Source organism: Apteryx mantelli, chromosome 2 (genome assembly GCF_036417845.1).
Source record: "Apteryx mantelli isolate bAptMan1 chromosome 2, bAptMan1.hap1, whole genome shotgun sequence".
Classification (NCBI taxonomy): Eukaryota; Metazoa; Chordata; class Aves; order Apterygiformes; family Apterygidae; genus Apteryx; species Apteryx mantelli.
Window position 1 is genome coordinate 162,339,307 of NC_089979.1, and position 16,519 is coordinate 162,355,825.

Sequence of the window (16,519 nt, forward strand, 5' to 3'; positions counted from 1 at the left end):
GACAGCCGACTGGGGCAAGAGCTAATTTCAGAGGCGTCGCGGCTTAATCGCAGCCACGCGGATGAATCTCCTTTGAGTCACCTCAACCCCGGGCACCCATTTCCTTAAGATGGCGGCCTGGTTTCCTCCCGCTTCATCTGCACGCCCGGCGAGGTCGGCTTTCTCCCGGGGGACTCATGCCGGCGGCCTCCGCAAGGGGCGCTCAGCCCCTCGCAGCACACGGCAAAATACCAGGCCCCCGCGCCACCCAGAGGGACCCGCAGGGCCTGAAAGGGGGCCCAGCCGGGCCACCATTTCACCAAGCAGCCCGCCACACTCCAGCAGCGCCAAAGAACCGGCCTATTAAAAAACCAGCACTCTGAAAAAAGCCTCTGCCCCCGGCAGCGACTGGTCTCGAGGGAACCCCAAGCAGCAGCTCGGTGCGGTGCAGGGCGGGCAGGTGCGACGTGGCCCCGAGACGGGTCTCGAACCCGCGACCCGGCAGCACGTGGCGAAGGAGGGACCCCCCCCCCTTTCCCCCGGGGTCGCACCACGCACGCGCGGCAGCCACCGCGCCGGCCGCGTGCTTCAGCGCGCAGGCGCCGCGAGGGGGGAGGGGCGCCGCGAGGGGGGAGGGGCGCCGAGGTAGCGCGCGTGCGTGGCGGCCGCTGCCGCCGGCCTCGAGGGGGAGCGGCGGCTCCCCCCTCCCCCCGCCCGCGCGATGGGTGACGCGTTCCGGAGGGCGGAGTCGGGCACTCAGGTGAGGCGCTGCCCTTCCCCCCCCCCCGTGACCCCCTCCCCCGGGCCGGGGGGAGCGCGGCTGTCTCTCACCCCCCTCCTTGGGCAGTGAAGCTTACAGCGCCCCCCCCCCCCCCCCGCGCCGCTGCGTGAGCGAGCCGCCCCCTGGGCGGGCCGGGCCGGGCATCCCCGCTGGCGGCCCTGCCCCGCGCTGGGGCTGCCGTGAGGGACGCGGGGCCCCGCGCCGCGCCCTTCCCGCCCCCGCGCCGCCCTCCGGGGCCGCCCCTCCCCCACCCCGTCTGCCGCGGCCGCCTCCCGCGCGGGGGGGGGGGAGGGGCCCCGTCGGGCGGGGCCGCCCGCGGCGCTGCGGCCCCGAGGCGCCGTCTGAGGGGCCGCGCGGGGGGCGGGCGGCGCTGAGGGGCCACCCCGGCTGCCAAGTCGCCGTTTAAACGCTTCGTTTCGGTGACTTGCAGCCGGCTTCGGGCGGGCTGAAGCGTCGCATCGGCTGCTGTCGTGCCCCGGCGCTCGGGTGCGACGCTGCCGGGGGCCCTTGGCGGTGATGGGCGGCTCAGCGCGGGGAGCTTCTGAGGTGGCGCAGGTCACCTGTGTGCGCGCTTTCCTCTCTCAGACGTTGAAGCAGGAGGTGTAAGCAAGAAGGGGTGTTGAACGCGGAAGGCTTGGTTTAAATAAATAGTATGAAACTTAAAATTGCCTGTTCTCCTTTGGAGAAAAGGGGTTTGAGTTGTTTGGGGTTTTTTTCTTTTCCTTCCCCCCCCCCCCCATGGTTTACCTGGTCATTACTTCTGCTTGTAATCGGGAAGTTAATCACTTTGAGATCTGTGTGCTGCTGTATCAGAATATGCCGAGTAGTGCACGTAGAAGCATAGAAAAATGCCTGATAAACCAGTACTTACTTCTTGTTAAAGTTCCACCTTCTTAAGCCCTTTTTGACACTTAATAATGATAGCTGTCCAGCATCGGCAAGCACACACGCAACTTGAGGGCATGAGTTCCGCTATGCCTTCGAGGGGGCAGGTGAATTTGTCCACACCAGCAGCACCAGTGGGGAATTTGCATGGTAACGCCTGCCCGTGATGGGACAGGCTGCCAAACCCGAATGCTGGAATAATTGGTAAAGGATGGCATAAGAAAGAATAAATAATATATAGTACAGAACATTGTGAAAGCCCCTGAAACGGAAGGTACATTTAAAATGTTATTTCCTCAAATGGCCTCATGTAATACCTGGTTTTACTGAGAGTTGTACTGAGACCATGGTCATGTACCTTTATTCTTTACTGTAATTAATGCAACAAATTAGAACTTTTCAGAAAACACCTTTGGTATGTCATAGTAAAATAAATGATAAATCACTAGCATATGTCTTCATGCCCAGAGTTTACAGAAGTTCGGTTAGAGTGGTGGAAGATTAAGTTTTGTCTCATACTTGAGATATGTTTCTATTTGTAAATAGCCCGTAGGTTAGCTCCCAGCCTCTCACATAGCTTGAGTATTTAATTTGAATTTCTTTAACATTTTAATGAAGTAGTATCTCATTTCTGACAAGACCTACATGTATGCCTACACTTTTGCATAACTCTGCTGAAACCAATATAGTATAAGCGTAATACATTAGTCAATGAGACTGCCCATATGCATAATTCTTTATTAAAAAGATGGAATTGATAAGTTATAAAATACATTGTTGAAATATTTTTGAATGTTGTCAGCTTTGTTGTCATTAATGAAGTTTAATCCAGTTATTGCCCAGCTTAGGCTGTATATCTTACTTTCTACATGTAACTGTTCACGTATGTGCAGAAGTTTCTTGCTAATGTAATTAGACTTTTCAAGAACACATAGTAAGAGTGAAGACCTACCACTAAGAAGGTTGCTAAAAGACAATATTTTATATAGAAAAAGAGAGCATTGTGAAGGAAGAAATGAGCACCTGCAGTTAAATTACAGAATCAAAAGTCTCTAATATGTGATTTGAAATTGTATTTTTTCCAAGTTCTTCCCCTTCAAAGGCTTCCTTCAGCAGTGCTGTGTTTGTGTCCTGTGAGCTATCCACACTGAAGCATATGGCATCTGATTCCCACCACTGAGATTACCCCTTTAATTGCCACAGGTTTCCCCTCCCCCCTTTTATAGAAGAAGGCGTAAAAAGGTAAAATGGAAATGCTTTCCCTGGAACAGAGCCGAGAGACTCGATAGCCTTTGCTTATTTGAAAAACGCATGTTGTCACTGTCTTTAATGTCTACTGAGCTGAAGAATTCCTGACTTGCATCCTCCCTAGATGCAGCTTTGCTTCAGTCTCCTTTGTTGCAGTGTGGAGAAACCTTTGTTGGATTTGGAGCAAAACTGTGAGTTGTTTCTGCCAGGAAACCCCGTTGCTCACAGCGTGACACTAATGAGGCAAGTGCCTTTGGAAATGCTGTTTCAGAACTCAGAAGTAAATACAAGTTTGATAAAAACACAGGTGCGCTATCATCAGCAAATTACCATAAATTACCTACACCAGCACTGCTCAAAGTAAGCACCTGTAGTTATTTACAACAAATGCATAAACTTGTCATTTCAGTAGCCACAGATTCATATTTAAACTAAAATGGTCAAACCACCGATCCAAAGGTCTGGCGGTGAGCAGGAAGGGTTATAATCGAAGAGGCAAGGACTCCCTAGTTTCCATAAAACAAGCTGCATAGAGAATGTATTTGCTAAGGTAACATGAATTTGGGAGGAGGAGGAAGCTGCAAGGCTTCAGTGGCCAGCCTGCACAAATGTGCCCAGACCATGTCTTGGCGCCCGGCGCTTCCAGCCTGTCCCACAGAGCTGGCAGCCCCTGGCCCCAGCGGTGCCTCCAGCCGAGCCGCCGTCATCTCCGAGCAGTGCTGCCTATCGCTAAGAAATGAAGGGCATCAGAAACCAGCAGCCCGTGGCGGTTTTCCTGTTCCTCTCAACTTCCACGGCCTGACAAGCGGGTGAGAGATTTCCGGCCCTTCTGCCCGGCGGGCGCAGACCGCAGGGGGAGCCTCTCCTCCGCGGTGGCCCTCGGTTTTCGCGGTGGCACACCCTGCACACAGGGGCTGCCCTTGGCAGACCCCTTGACTGGTGCAGGCTGCTAGCCTATGTGCCCCAAAATGGGATGTATCGCTATATTCTTGTCTACATACATACGTCTGTTTTTTTGCTTTGTCCCAGTCACAGAACCCTGCTTTTTCCCAAAATAAGAGTTCGCTGTGTGTTTTATACATTACACAAATGTATGAAGCATAACAGGAGGCTCCACAGATCCAGAGCGAGATCAACTCAAGCGTTTGGATGATTCTTCAGTGGACATGTCGGAAAACTCTTCTGAATGTGTCTGAACAGGCAAAGGCAAACACACTGACGTTTTGTTAATGGAAGGAAATGTTAAAATGTCAATGAAAATGTCACACTTAGATTCACATCATGACCACTTGAAGTAAATTCAGGGTCATTTAATGGAGTTTTATTCTACTGTTAAAGGCAAACACACAACTGTTCAAACAACTTCTAAGAATTCAGAGCAAATGTCGCCCATCAATATGGCAGGGAGGAAAGCAAGATAAGGCAGCGTACGTTACAGTTTTGTGCTCACTGCTCGTTTGGTGACAGGCTGTAAGGAGGATGAGAGAAAGCTGAATGGGATTTTTTGTTTTGTTTAAATCTTTAAATGACAGCTTGGTGTCTTGTAGGCTGGAATATTTGGCATCAGGATACACGTTATGGCAGGGCTTTGAGCTTCCCGATAGTGTCCTTTCCCATGTGTTTTAAGCATGTGTGGAATAACATCTCTAGCACTGGGTTAGGTGTTAATTCTTGGATTATGAATTTATGCCAGAACTACAAATAACACGGGCTGTGTGAATACCTGTCTACTTGTTATGCAAATACCTGCCAGTTTAAATAATTGTCCAAGAACTTTGGACTAACCTGTTTTAAAATGGATCTGCTTTGCAATGGGTTTTTGAATAGCATGGTTTACAAATGCTAACTTGCTTTACATATATGAACTTGCTTTAAAAAGGTTCTTGAAGAGCCACCGTATGTTAACTACTATTAATCCATGCTATATTTGAACAAGTAACTGTGATAGAATAGGATTGGTAGTCCATAAGAGTCCTGCATGGACTGTTGTCATGTTTTTACTTATAAACGAGCTGAGAGACTGACTCAGGAGACTAATAACAGTTAATGCAGCCTGCCACCTCTCACCCAGTAGCGTGTTGTGGCAGTGATGGCTATTGCAAAGATATTCTTTCCCTTTGTTCTGTAAAATGGCAGCGCTGCTGTATATCAGAGGCATTCCCCCTTGCTAGTCTACCTGTACAGCTTTTCTTTTCTTTTCTTTTCTTTTCTTTTCTTTTCTTTTCTTTTCTTTTCTTTTCTTTTCTCTTTTCTTTTCTTTTCTTTTCTTTTCTTTTCTTTTCTTTTCTTTTCTTTTCTTTTCTTTTCTTTTCTTTTCTTTTCTTTTCTTTTCTTTTCTTTTCTTTTCTTTTCTTTTTTCCTAAGGTGTATCAGCTCCTTATTGCCATAGAATCTGTAGGTTAACTGCTTTTAAGGATAGAAACTTCTGTTCATGTACACAAACCCATAGTCTGGAGTATGTATTTATGAAAGCATTTTAAAATCAAACCAATCTTTTGATAGGGCTGTCATTGAAAACCTCCAGTTCTCTGGTTCTTCGTGTGTCTTTTTAATTTGATTCCCACGCTCCATTGTTTTTAGGTAATTGTTTGTCTGTTCTTTCTTTTCTTTAAAAGCTACTTGCACGACTTGAGGGCAGAAGTTCCCTGAAAAATCTTGAACCTTATCTGTTTGCTGAGGAAGGATTTCCCGTTCATGGTAAAAATGTATCTTTATCTTATTTATGGAAAAATGTCAGCGTAAAAGTGTGCTTATCTCTGTCATATTGCTCTGAGAATACAAATGGATCTTTTTTGCCCTGGATTCAGAATTTTAAGTGTTGATGTAATTCACTTACATTTTAGGCAAAGTAGATAAAAATGGAGCAATACAGAATCAGCATGTGAACATTATTAAATGGATTTAAAATATCTAATTCACAGGTGTGAAAACAGTTGTAGATGAGGAAATACCAAGCACGTTGGTATGTTTTTAGTAGCGTTTTACAGAAATTCATTCTGATTCTGTCATGTAACCTTTTTATCAGTGGTCTAAAAACCCCACAAAATCATCACTGTAAAAATTTGCAGAGAACTTGAGGTTCAATAAATATCAAAGAGCTCAGTGGTAAGGAATGGTCTGGATCAGTCAGTAAAATGGGCACGAGCAAACAGTATTTTTTAATAAAGCCAAGTCATCAAGCCTTACATCTTGGCCCCAAAAATGTGGATTATACTTAGATGATGAAACTTTGGAAATGATTCTGTAATGAATATAAACATTAGTCAGCTGAATGAGTTCATGGAGGATGTTATGATCAAAATGTCTTATTCCTTAAGTGAATAAATAAGAATTTTAAGTGAAAGCAGAGGAATTGGGCTACCTCTGTTTGACACTGGTGCAGTAAGTTTAAGGTAGGTTTAAGGTAGGTTCTCTATTGCTGGAATTTTTTTAATCAAGATTGGATGTTTTAATGAAAGAAATTACTGAGCTTAAACAGGAATTAACTCAGTAATTTCTTGATTATTCAAGAAGTCAGACTGTTTTTTCAGATTATTTGAAATTCCATGGATTTCACAATAGAAGAGACTACTGCACATGGGCACACAAACCTAGAAATACATAGTAAAAAAGCTGCATGAATGACAAATTTAAAGGATCGTGTCATGAAATACCACAGTTGTTGAATATATATATGAATGGATTTTATATGAAAAGTACGTGGCTGCAGTGGTTATCAACATACTTGTCTGCAATTTGAATTCCCACAAATTATAGAAGGACCAGAAGAAATAACAGAAAAGCCAATAAAAAGAATCAAGATAATTGGGTGAGAAATGATGCTTGGTCTAAAAATGTAGTCATTGTGAGACCATTCATGTATATTTTGCAGCACTTGGGAATACATTAGAGCTTTAGCAATACACGATTCCTGCCCCCAGACATTTTAAATATGATGTAACAAAGATAGAGGGCAGAGAAGTATTGGTAAGACGGTGTGAACAGAGCAGAGAAGGTTATTTAAGTACTCTCAATTCAGAACTGTTTTGTTACCCCACAAAAGTTAAGAACCACCAGTGAAATTGGGATATGCTGTTAAAAAAAAAAAAAGTTCCTGAAGTCTAAACAATTTTTTTTTTTAAAGACGAGATGTTTTTCTCTTGAAAAAATAAAATAACAGAAATGTTGATCTTTCAGCCTGTTTTTTTGAGCTTTACACATGAGAAACAAACAGTTGAGACTGAATTGGGCATATCCTCCTAGGACAGACTAAAAGAAGCCTTCCCGGTGGTCAAGAATTGCCCTTGCTGTCACAGTCAATGGTGTTAGATGTTTCCATTCATAAAGTTACTAACTTTGACCTTAAAGGTATCTAGGTTGCTTGTTTCTGTCCAGTGACAGAGGTTGCAGAATGGAGGTTCCAGAACTTCACTTCCGAGACGTCTGGAAACCTTGCAAATTCATTGGTAGTTCCTCACTGTGCCAACATTATTGTTGAGCTTTAAAAGCACTTCAGTTTTTCTTTTGCTTTTAACAAATGGCATCAGTCATTATCTGTACTGGTCATGCTTTTTGGCTGACACTAATGGAGCTGCATAAGATACTAGCACCCATTTTTAACTTTATATGTATAAATGGACTTCACCTTCTCTTAAATTTTTGCATTGTCTTTTAATACCACAAAATAGTTTTTGGCCATAGACATTGCATCTATTTATGTGAGTCCATGTGTTATTTTGATTTTTTTTTCTTGTTATTCAGTCTTAAATCTCTGTTGCAGATCTGCCTTTCCATTTGCCATAAACTTGGTTTTTAGTAAGTCACTCTGGAATGTTGTAATGCGTTGTCCATGAAGTCCATAATAAACACCTCTTAATGTAAAATGGTATACGATTAAAACAATGCAAAAACTTAAATTATTCTTCTTCCTGATGGTATTTCAAACAAAGCAACATATATATATATATATAGTTTCAATAAACTATACAAAGGTTACATCATAATATGTATGTCAGAGTACTGTAAAATAGGAACAGCTAATATAGGTACTGCTGTGATATTCCAGTCATTGCTTCTAATTACGATGGAATTGTATGTTTTAAGAACACACAAGCATATTAATTACACACCATTTAAGCTCTTCTGGAACAGAGCAAAAGTGACATGAGCTTTTAATAATCTTTCCCTATTGCCAGTCATATTTCTCCTTATGCCACTGGTATGAAGGTGTGGGTGTCAGTATTTAGCTCTGATGTCCAGCTGTAGTATGACACCCCAAATTAATTTGGAATAAACATTTTGCCCTTCTACCCCACTTTAAAATGGTAGAAATATTACTGACAGCTTCTGCACAGTATTGTAAATTACTAGCCCAGTAACTTCGAGGTATCTGATGGTGTGACACCCACAAAGCTACTGCCAAGTATTCTAATAGCCTGTTTATAACTGCAGTGTCAGAAAGTAATTTTACTAACATTTGCTAGTGTAATGATTACTGGCAAAACTTAGACTCTACTAGTTCAAAGATGACACTGAATTTATGACCAGGACTGAGCACACTGTTTCACTTGAAAATGTATTTATTAATATTGACGTTTATGCAGCATTATTTAGTGTATCCTATTGTTCTCTTTAGTCTGCTCGCAGTGGGCGAGCTCAGTTTTGTATACAGTTGAAGCTGCTGTGAGCCAAGTAGTGTGTTGCCATAGACAAAGTCACTCCTTAAAATGTACTGCTTGGATTTGTCAGTGCTGAATTTCATCTGAAATTGTTCTGCTCTTCCATCTTGTTCTGGCAAGTCGTCACAGTCTGAAGTCTCTGTTAACCTAGTTAGTTTGTCTTCTACGCGTTTTGCCAAGCTAATGGAACGTTCACCTATTGGTATTAGTCATGTCAGGCACCACCAATTCGTAGTGGAAAATTCCCCTTTAACTTTCTTCCGTGTTAAAGTGACCATTCCTATCCTGACTCCCAGACGGTTTCCATCCTGTGACAGTATCTCTTTACTTATGCCCCTTTTAAACTATTTTGACATTTACAGATGGAAATATATTAGTAGGATGATGCTAGTACTGATCGCTTAGTTTCTTCCGTGGCCCCTTGTCAGAGTGTCAGAGGCTTTTTGACAACGTTGTTAGCCGCACTTCTTCCTCTGCTGTGTCATGATTTGTCTGCTCTGATCCAGAAGGATGAATTTCCCCTCTTTATCTTGCTGTAACAGCCCAGTCCCTAATTAAATGAAACCTTACATTTATAGATGTTGCTATAAATGGCTTCTGTTTTGCACCGGTTGTTCTTGTGGGCAGCCTTTTTGGTAATCATGAAGGCACAGAAATCCCCTGCTCCCTTGAGGTTTTCTTACTGTCCAAACTGTTATTCTCTTCACAGTATCAGCATAACTTAAGAGTTTTAGTCACACTACAACCCGGATGTGTATCTTGAGCAACAGTATTGAACAAACTTTGAAAGGTATTTAGCTGTCTTACTGTTAAAATTTATAAACCACCACCACAAAAACTCTTTAAGAATGATTTTTTTCATTCAATTTATCATTTTTACTTAAATGAATTTATGCTAATTCTGGCAATAAAAGCTCCTCCAGTGTTCTGTGAGTTACAGCTCTCTTGTGTAAAGTTTTATAGGAGGTAACACACAGACTTCCTGATAAAACATCTTTTAAATTGATGAAGTCAAGCATGCACTTCGCAGAATAATTTTTCTTTAAATCACTGCTGAACACTGACTCAGATCTGCCCACTGCTGCTTGTGAATGGGCATATAGAGTTGCTAGGTTATTTTTTAGCAAGTCATATTCTGCTATTAAGGTAGTTGTAGCAGTCCATGTTGTGTATTTGCCCAATCAAGTCATTGATCTGGATGCAAAAATGCCAGTCAGGGTGGAAAAGTCGCACACGGAAGCTGGTGGCAGACAGAACGTGCTTTCATAAGAAGGGCCCTGCACAATTGTTTTAAAATATTTCGATAGACCTTGCAGTAGGAGGGAGGGAATGACCTACCCAGCGTATATCAAAGGACTCCTCCAAGCTGGTGTCACATCCTAACAGGGCTCTGTTATGTCACCAGCACCGTATATGTGACACAGCAGAGCCGCAGCTGGCTGCGAGTGGCAGAGTTGGATATTGCCACCTCTGAGCACGAGGAGAAGGTGAAGACCTATGTGGTATGAGGTGTAGTCATCTTTCATCTCAAAAGTGGGGGAGGGCCATTCAGCACGGACAGGTAAGGGTTTGGGAGGCAATGAAGTTTTGTTTTGTTTTGTTTTTTTAATAAATTTTGAAGTATTGAATGTTCAGGAAAATGGGATTGCAGTTTTGGAGAACTGATGAACTTCATTACAGAGAGGCAAGCGGTCTGTGCACCACTGAAATGGATAGAGTTTTTACATCAGGTGTAAATTGCTTTTGATGCTTGCAATGTGTGAAGAAAGAGCATAGTTTTTTCCCCGTGACCCCTCATCTCAAGCTGCTTCTTGACATTATGCGCACCTACGAACAAACAACATCCTCTGGAAGTTGGGTAATGACTTGAAAAACCCTGTTAACTCAGGCAGGCACAGACTTGTTTAAGTAAAGTTGCAATTAATTCTCCGTTCTAGCATCCCTCCTGTGGAAAGCTGTTGTGCCGTTTACACTTGCCAAGGCCATAGCAATCTATCAGCTTCCTGCAATTACAGTTGAGTGATTCTCCTTCAGCTAGAGAGAACTGAAGTGTCCACCTTACTGCAGGTGCCTTTACCCTTCTGCGTGAAATCCAAAGTGTCTTAAATAAGTAATCCAGTTTCCTAAATTAGAAATTTATAAAGAGCAACTGGTAAATAACTTTTTTTTAAAGTCTTACTCTGATATAAGACATAGGAAGCCTTTGGAGAAGACTTCAGATTATCTTGCATTCACATCTGACAAAATAACCAGTTCCCTAGGAATGAGTTATGCTTTTTTATTAATGTTTTAAATTTATGTGACACATATTTTATTGACCCATAATGATCAAACAGTGAGTCCATTTATGAAAAGAGAACCTCTGTTTCAGACAGTAGAAGGGTTGCTTGGAGTTAAAGGAATCTGTGATTTCCCCCTTGTCAAAAGAAGCAACTTCATATTACGATCACCATAGAACATAAGTGCTAAGTAAATATACTGACATTCTCTTTACTGGTCACAGATTCCTGCTGGTGTCTTGTGACGTGCACAGATATTGAACAAGCACATAGCAGACGTGAAATGCTAAAGGCCAGTCTGTGCTACAAAAATAGATATGTCGCCATGATTTGTACCTCCAACGTCTTTTTTTTTCTTCTGTCTCCTTCTTTATTTCTTATTTTTGTGTCTATAGTGTAAATATATGGTGTCTTAGGCAGTCCTTTGTGTAGCAGCTTCCTCTTCAGCCTTCATCTACCTGTAACTATAGAGAGGTCGTGTAATCCAGTTGCCAGCCTTGTATTGGTATTGATGTCTTAGATACTATTGGTATCTTTCCTAACCTTTGTTCGCAAGTTGATTTTCTTCACTTTAGAGGCCTTTCCTGAAAACTGAAATTCCTCTTGGTAGATGCTAACTAGGATTTAAACAATTTTTATGGCTGCGCAAGGCTTCAAAATGCATTTTCCAGTTAGTGGTAACAATATGACAAAACAAGTGCAATTGTGACTGGTTACCATTAAAACAGCTGAACTTGTGTTTCGCAATCCCTGCTTTTGGGGGGCAGGAAGGGGGGACAAGGAAGGAGAAGAATTCCATTTTTGTTCTATTTGCCAAAGCATTATGAAGCTGCAGGGCTCCCAAAGCTAAACGCAGCAAAGTAGTCCTCTGTTAGTGATTATAATGAAGATGCAGTAATCTAGTTTAACTGGAACTAACAGATGGACATTGTGGGGTCTCTAAATAGTTCTCAAGCCTAACTTTCAGAATTAATGAGCACTTGCATTTCCCAGTGAAATAAATGAGTTGTACGTATGCAGCACCTTTGAAAATTGGTTCAGTGAACACTGATAATTCTCTCTGAGCTACAGATGCTCTTACCTGACAGTTTGCTTCTTGGTTTTTGAACAGGAGATGTCGTTGAATTCCATGGTCCAGAAGGAACAGGAAAAACAGAAATGCTTTATCACCTCATAGCCCGCTGCATCCTTCCAAAATCAGGAGGAGGGCTGGAAGTGGAAGTCATGTTCATTGATACAGACTACCATTTTGATATGCTTCGTCTAGTTACCATTCTTGAACACAGGTTGGCGCAGAGCACAGAAGAAATGATAAAACAGTGCCTGGGAAAGCTTTTTCTTGTTAACTGTAGTAGTAGCACTCAGCTACTCCTCACTCTTTACTCTTTAGAAAACATGTTTTGCACTCACCCCTCTCTCTGCCTTTTGGTTTTAGACAGCATATCAGCTTTCTACTGGATAGACAGAAGCAATGGAGGGGAGAGTTTTAACTTGCAGGAGATGAATCTGAAGAAATGTGCTGAACTTCTTGAAAAGCTTGTAAGAGAATATCACTTAGCCCTGTTTGCAACAACACAAACAATCATGCAGAAGTCTACAAGCTCCGCAGAAAGCTCTTTTTCTTTAAAACTTCAACATGAAACTGATACAGACTATAGGCCTTACCTTTGTAAATCATGGCAACAAATGGTAACACACAGGATATTTTTTTCTAAGCAATCTAATTCTGGCAACAGCAAAGCTTTTTCAGTCATTTCTTGTCACATCCAAAAAAAGCATGTAGTAAAACGGTCATTTAGTATTGGAGAATGTGGAGTTCAGTTTTAACTTCTTTGTTTTTATAAGGGTGGCAAATCTCAGTGCTTTATGTAGTTTTAGTGCCTTTTAAACTGGTTAGTTGTCTCTGGTTGATAAAGAATTTTTGTCACCATTTACTTAAAATTTAGTGAAGGGCAGAAAGCTTAAAATGTTTGAATTACTGTAGAAGTTCAGTCTAAACTAGTGAGGAATGTTGAAATTATTTGTTTGTGGTTAATGCATAAAGAGATTAAATCAAGAAAATTAAAAACAAAGTCATTTTAAACTCCTAATATCCTTCAGTAACGTAACCTATATGGTATGCAGCCAAATGCACTGACTTAATTTCTGGGTCTTGATGCTTTTCACTCCTCCTCTTCCAAGCTACAGAAATAGGAACCTAGTTGTCCGTGTGGGAGACTGCAAAAAGGCAAGTGTTCGCTCTTTATAAATATTGGTCTTGGTTCATTCCCAGTAGCCTAGGGTGTATGAAACGCATGCACTACTTTGCCTAGAGAAGAGGAGTCTTTTTCACAGCCCGGTAAATAGTAGTAGACCTGACCATGCTTCTCCAAGTTTGCACTCCCTCTGTTTACATTATCATGTGCCTGGAGAAACAAGGATTGCAGATGTTTTCACCCTTAAAAACATCTGGCTTTGAAGAAGCTAAAGCCATCACAAAAATGGAGGCCCAGTTTCCATAACTGAAGGAAGACAGAAGACCCAGCCCTGGTACCCATGAGTTTGTTCTGCGTGCAGCAAACAGTTTAGCCTTAGTCTTTGAAAGTGAAGAAAGTGTTTTTTTTTTTTTTTTAAGACATATGCACAGACATAAATTTCTTCCCTGCCCTCCCTCATTATTCCCTCCCACTTCTTTCCCTTCCCCCGCACTTCCTAAGAAATCCAGGAATGCCTCTGCTCTTTACTGATATGTATTTGCCACATGTAGAACATTTGTGTGCAGGATTTGGCATGCAACATGTTGCAACTCAGGCAAAGGAGATTCAGAACTTATGGGAAATGCCCTACAGTTCTGGCAAGGGAGACCATATTATTTATTAACCTAGAGTGCCCTTTGAAAGCTTCAAAGTGCTTTACAAGAAAGAAAATTGCACGCAGTACATCATATAATACAAAAACTTACATTAGCTTACAAATTTAAATTACTCAAACATGGGGAAAATACTTCTCACAGCAATATTTGTTCAGTCATGTTGCACAACATGCTTTATAGTTTAGATTGAACAGATTATTAATAAGAATGCATATTTAAGAAGTATCTAGCACAGTATCTTTTTGAGGAAGATGCCTCAGAAAATTCTGTTGTGAGAATCTTACCATTTAATTTCCAGACCTCTGAAGCCAGCCTTTTTAAGCTGAATGTATATCTAGATTCCCATATATATGGTTAGGTGTGTGTACCCAGACTTGGGTATATAGGAGTGTATAGCCGTACTGATGTTTATAGAAGTGGGCATCTAGGTGATTTGGCTGGATTTTTCAAAGTTGCTGAGCAATTATGCATCCCTCTAGCCCAATATGCTACCTCTAACAGCAGCCAGTACCAAAGGTTTTGGGAAGAGTGTGAGAAAAATCTGTTTTCACTGGCACATCCTCCAGCTTCCCACAGCTCAGGGTTTGGGGAGCTCTTGACCAGAGGTTGCCTTCAGACCACAGTGTTTAATGGCCACTGATCAAACCTATCCTCCATGAATCTATTTAAGCCATTTTTAACCTGTTTGTCCTCCATGGCTCCACAGCATCTTTTCGCAATGAATTTAGTTGAATTATTCTTTCTGTGGAAGAACTTCTTCCTTTCTTTTCTCATTTTATACCTGCTGTCTGATCATTTCTTCGTGCCTTCCAGTTCTTTTTGTGTGACACATAGTGAGTAAACCTTCCCTTCTCAACGGCTCTGCAGAGGTGGTGATTTTGCACGCTTGTCATTTCACTTGTGCTTTCTTTTCCATCACCATTATTTATTTCAGAACTCTTATAAGTACACAAATACATGAAAAAACATTTAACTTACCCATTCAGCCTAGACTGAACCAGAGTTAGATGGTTTAACATGTAAAGACACTTAAACTGGGAATTATTGTACAGGCCATAGTTACATTTTTTGTACAAAATAGGAGATGTAAATATAGCTATAAAACTTTTAAAGGTGCAAATTTTAGAAAGACTACTCAATTTCTATCAAAGAGTAGAGTTCTAGTGAAGAAAAAGTGCTTCATAAAATCATATTTGCTAAAAGATGTTTTTGAGGGGAAAAAATGGAAATTATGCTGGAAAAAAGCTTTTATATTTTTCACAATATATTTTATATTTTGCATTGTACTATAAAATAAAAGCCTAAATTGAAATGAAACTGAAGTTCTAATTGATCAAAAAAGTTTACCTCAGAAAATTTTGAAATCTTTTTATTTTTACTTTGAATACAGATTTTTTTTTTAATTCTCCAGTAATTGTGCTATTCATGCTGTGCGCATTTCTGTTCGATACCTAACCGGCCCAGCTTTCAAAGGTGCTGAGCAGCTGCGTTTCCACGGGAGTTTGTAGGAGGGAGAGACCGTGTGCAATTTGGGAGCGCATTGACCTCCTCTGCCAAAATTAGGCCATTCGGAAAAATGATCCATTAGGATGCAATGCTGAAAAAGATGCAGTGAAAAAGAACCTGGGAAGCAACAATTTGGCTTGTACCTTCATTAACTGTGGGTAAAAAAAATGGGTTTTTTACCATTTTTTTAATGGAGAGCGAAAGGTAAGTGCAACTGCGTATTGCTAAGGGTGAGCAAAGAGTGCACAAAGATCTTCTTAAACTTCAATAGATCCACGAATTTCTTAGATATTAAAATCCTTCCATGCCAGTATCACTGTGCGTCAGGTTGGTGTTGTATTATTAAGGATTTTGCATGCATAGGAACTTGTTATATTCCTTAGATTTTTTTTGTTTAGTGCTTTGTATGCAACATTGAATTAAAGCAGCAAACCTCAAATACAGAGGAGCTAGTTCACCTTTTTTTCCCCCCATCTTTGTTAGAGAGTGTTTTATAGCAAAAACAAATCAAGGTGTTTTGTGGGCTTCATTTTTAAATAAACCAGTATGCCTGCAGATACCTGGAAATAAAATATGATTTTTATATTCAGCAAAAAGATTTTTGTATTCTAGACTTTTTTTCATAGAGCAAATAAAATACAAATAACAGTTTGCTTGGTTTAAATTCCTACTTGCATATAAAATTCAAGTTTCCTTTTTCTTGTGTAACTGATGCCAACCATTTAATTCTCCACAGAGTCTGGAAATGGCAGAAGATAAAGGTTCTCACGTGGAAACATATCCACGGTTGTATTTTTACTGGAGACTAATGGGCAAAGGCAGAAAGCAGTCCTGTTTTGATGGCTGCTAGGCACAAGACTTGGACCATGTCACAGAGAGGAACAACGTGACATTTTAGTTATTTTCTATGGCTGCTCTCATAATTGTCTTTATGCCAAACTTAATACCCACCTCAGGAGAAAGCCATGCCGTGTGACCAAACTTGAGCTCGTTTAGGAAAGTCCAGTGAATCCTCACTTGCTTAAAAGCTTCAGACGGATTTAATGCTTGCAACAACTGTAGAACAGCATAGGAGCTACTTGTTTTGGAAAGAGAGGAAAACACTGGAAGAGATTGGAAGCCTCCGGCAGTGGAAAAATCCTGCCGGCTAAGAAAGGAGCATCAGTACAATGCATTTGCAGGATCTGCTGGATGGAAAACTCTGGTGCCCTACAGCAGACTCTGAAATTAAAGGTCTGGCCAGCCCTGTGCCTAAAAGGAGACAGCCCAGTGGCACTGAGCTATGAATAAAGGGTATCAAGACAAAAGGATTCTTAATATTGTCTTGAACTGT

The 16,519-nt window shown here is 41.6% G+C and overlaps 1 protein-coding gene across 2 annotated transcripts; it reads left to right on the plus strand.

Annotated features, from left to right (window-relative positions):
- Positions 1–623: 623 nt before the first annotated feature.
- On the plus strand, positions 624–15,800 carry XRCC2 (X-ray repair cross complementing 2). 2 transcript variants are annotated; one of them, XM_067291960.1, is made up of 4 exons: positions 624–739; positions 5,509–5,590; positions 11,941–12,115; positions 12,265–12,345. In XM_067291960.1, exons 1-4 carry the CDS (start codon positions 701–703, stop codon positions 12,317–12,319), a joined length of 351 nt encoding a protein of 116 aa, XP_067148061.1. In that variant the 5' UTR covers positions 624–700; the 3' UTR covers positions 12,320–12,345. The 2 variants fall into 2 exon arrangements, with proteins under 2 accessions (XP_067148061.1, XP_067148060.1); XM_067291959.1 differs by having other exon boundaries at positions 11,941–15,800.
- Positions 15,801–16,519: the final 719 nt, after the last annotated feature.

What these genes read in the sequence shown, in the direction of transcription:
- XRCC2 (XM_067291959.1), top strand. Translation starts at nt 701, where the DNA reads ATGGGTGACGCGTTCCGGAGGGCGGAGTCGGGCACTCAG. An exon ending in GGGCGGAGTCGGGCACTCAG is followed by an intron (nt 740 to 5,508) that starts GTGAGGCGCTGC and finishes TTTCTTTAAAAG; the next exon opens with CTACTTGCACGACTTGAGGG. An exon ending in GGAAGGATTTCCCGTTCATG is followed by an intron (nt 5,591 to 11,940) that starts GTAAAAATGTAT and finishes GTTTTTGAACAG; the next exon opens with GAGATGTCGTTGAATTCCAT.